Genomic DNA, 2,734 nt, shown 5'->3' on the forward strand with positions numbered 1-2,734 from the left:
TGAACTGGACCAGAGACAGCCAGAACCGCCTGATGTTCACAGAACGCATTGAGAAATACGCTCTATTCAAAAACCCTCAGGTATGAAGACAATTAATACAAAAAGTAAATCAAAACTTTGTGTTTGTGTGATACCGACTCATATCCAACTTGTACCTTCTCCTTTCTCGTGCGCAGAACTATTTGCTGGGGCGGAAGGAGACCTGTGAGATGGCTGAGAGAAACAAGGAGGCTCTGTTAGAGGTTGGTTGATTTTATTTCTATTCTCTTCTAACGAGATCACGGCTGCTTCAAGTGACGCATCTTTCCCACATTAAATGTCTCTGACATCAGAAACCAAAACAAGTTGTGTATGTTGTATTGTTTTGTTATTGTATGTTAACGTGTGTTTCCACCTGTGTGTGTGTGTACAACAGGAGTGTTTCGGCGGCAGCTCTGTCTCCGTACCAGAGATGGAGGGAGTCTTGTGGCTAAAAGAAGACGGGAAGAAGCCATGGAAGAAGCGTTACTTGCGCGTCTGGAATCTACTACGTTCCAAAGGGAAAGGCGAAGGTTTGTCATGTGAACATTAAAAAAAAAAAATCAAGATGTTTATATTTAACTTCAACACTAATGTTTTTGCGTGTTTGTTTTTTTTTTCCCTTCTACAGGCGTCCAGAGATCTGGTGTGTTTTCTCCAGTTGGACCATGTGAATGTTTACCTTGGTCAAGACTACAAGAGCAAATACAAGGCTCCCACTGACTACTGTATGGTGCTGAAGGTACAGTCACACAAACACACAGGTAGAGCCACTCTTTGAACACACACATTTAAGGCCACCCCTGTATTCCATGGTGGGGGTGAATATGAATGTAAAAACAATTAGCATTACAGTATAATTTTATTTTTTTAATAATGCTGTAATCAAAATATAAAAGAAACACAGACCTTTTCAAGTAATCACATTTAATTGGTCAACTCTGCATTTTTTACAGTGATGTAAAGCAGAAATCCACAAGTTATTACCCCATAAAACCATTACTTTTATTGTTATTTTTTAAGAAAGAGAAACTTGACTCTCCACCACATCAGTGACTGTAATTTTTTTTTTAAAAATGCATTAAGTATTGACAAACAGAGTGAGCAGACAGCCTTTAAACACAATCAGTGAAGGAGTGAAGAAATATTTGCAGTGAAGTTACAATTTTCTTTGTTACCCTGTAGTGTCATCTAGTGGTGTAAAGGGTGGATTACATCTCCATTTCCCCCTCCGTTCTACCCGAAACACCCGGTGGTTTATTTGAATGTGTTGATGTGAAGTTCCATTATAAATGATGATGTCATAGCAGTAGCAGCTGTTGTACAATGTCCCGTATGTTATTGATCATGTGTTGGTATGTGGATCTGCAGCACCCTCAGATCCAGAAGAAGTCCCAGTACATCAAGTACCTGTGCTGCGATGACGTCAGGAACCTCCAACAGTGGGTCAACAGTATTCGCATCGCAAAGGTAAGAACTGTAGGATCTAGAGTAGAGAAGAAAAAGAAGATGTTAGAAAGTCACAAACTGTTATCTGTCTGTGTGTGTGTGTTCATCAGTACGGGAAACAGTTGTACATCAACTACCAGGAGGCCATGAGGAGAACAGAGGCGGCCTATGATTGGTCATCACTCTCTTCTTCTTCTATCAAGTCAGGATCCAGCTCCTCCAGTCTTCCAGGTCTGTCACTTTATAAATAATATTATAATTTAGTTTAAGTTTAGACTTGTTTTAATGTTACAGAATTGAATTATAAAATATTTCATTATAACTGATAAACATCAGATTGAGATTGAGATTGAGACTGTAAGGTGGTGGCAGGTGAGAGTGTAGCCAAACAACATCGGATGGTAGTGTGTAAAATGACGATGGAGGTGACAAAAAGGAAGAGAGTGAAGACAGAGCAGAAGATCAAGTGGTGGAAACTAAGGAAAGAGACATGTTGTGAAGACTTCAGGAAGGAAGTAAGGGCAGTTCTGGGCTGTGTTGAGAAATTCCCAGATGATTGGGAGACTACAGCTGCAGTGATTAGGGAGACAGGTAGGAAGGTGCTAGGTATGTCCTCTGGGCAGAGAAAGGAGGACAAAGAGACCTGGTGGGGGAATAATGAGGTCCAGGAGAGTGTTCAGAGAAAGAGATTAGCGAAGAAGAGATGGGACAGTGACAGAACAGAAGTGAACAGACTGGAGTACAAAGAGAGGACAAGGGAGGTGAATAGGGAAGTGGCCAAGGCTAAACAAAAGGCATATGAGGAGTTGTACGAGAGTTTGGACACAAAGGAAGGAGAAAAGGAGTTGTTTAGATTGGTGAGACAGAGAAATCAAGCTGGGTAAGGATGTGCAGCAGGTGAGGTTGATTAAGGACAGAGAGGGGAACGTAATCACAAGTGAGGTTTGTGTGCTGAGAAGATGGAAGGAATACTTTGAGGAGTTGTTAAATGAGGAAAATGAAAGGGAAAGTAGAAACGAGGAACCAGAGACTAGTAGGAAGGAGGTAGATCAGGTTAGAAAGGATGAAGTTAGAAAAGCCCTGAAGAGGATGAAGAGTGGAAAGTCAGTTGGTCCTGATGACATACCAGTGGAAGTATGGAAGTGTTTAGGAGAAGTGGCAGTAAATTTCCTGACTGGTTTGTTTAACAGAATTTTAGAGACTGGCAAGATGCCTGATGAGTGGAGAAAAAGTGTTCTGGTGCCAATTCATAAGAAGGGTGATGCAC

The 2,734-nt window shown here is 41.2% G+C and overlaps 2 protein-coding genes and 1 long non-coding RNA gene across 8 annotated transcripts in view; 2 read left to right on the forward strand and 1 right to left on the reverse strand.

Annotated features, from left to right (window-relative positions):
* phf11 (PHD finger protein 11) overlaps positions 1 to 2,734 on the forward strand; it is a 959,893-nt gene that overhangs the window by 946,777 nt on the left and 10,382 nt on the right. The window lies entirely within an intron of this gene.
* raph1a (Ras association (RalGDS/AF-6) and pleckstrin homology domains 1a) overlaps positions 1 to 2,734 on the forward strand; it is a 51,219-nt gene that overhangs the window by 41,023 nt on the left and 7,462 nt on the right. The window contains 7 exon segments of the mRNA XM_025064112.1: positions 1 to 80; positions 177 to 242; positions 416 to 510; positions 512 to 551; positions 650 to 760; positions 1,390 to 1,488; positions 1,578 to 1,698. The exon segment at positions 1 to 80 is cut by the window's left edge and continues 33 nt beyond it. Of these exon segments, the coding sequence (XP_024919880.1) occupies positions 1 to 80; positions 177 to 242; positions 416 to 510; positions 512 to 551; positions 650 to 760; positions 1,390 to 1,488; positions 1,578 to 1,698 (612 nt within the window).
* The window catches only part of LOC107989769 (uncharacterized), an 8,934-nt gene continuing 7,008 nt past the window's right edge, over positions 809 to 2,734 (reverse strand). The window contains exons 3-4 of one of the 3 annotated variants that reach the window (XR_003052305.1): positions 1,596 to 1,706; positions 809 to 1,504 (exon numbers count right to left, since the gene is read on the reverse strand). This is a non-coding gene — a long non-coding RNA (uncharacterized LOC107989769). The remainder of the gene's footprint in view (positions 1,505 to 1,595; positions 1,707 to 2,734) is intronic. The other 2 variants (XR_001761253.2, XR_001761254.2) reach the window with 2 other exon arrangements.

This window comes from Cynoglossus semilaevis, chromosome 16 (assembly GCF_000523025.1).
Source record: "Cynoglossus semilaevis isolate Cse_v1.0 chromosome 16, Cse_v1.0, whole genome shotgun sequence".
Taxonomy (NCBI): Eukaryota; Metazoa; Chordata; class Actinopteri; order Pleuronectiformes; family Cynoglossidae; genus Cynoglossus; species Cynoglossus semilaevis.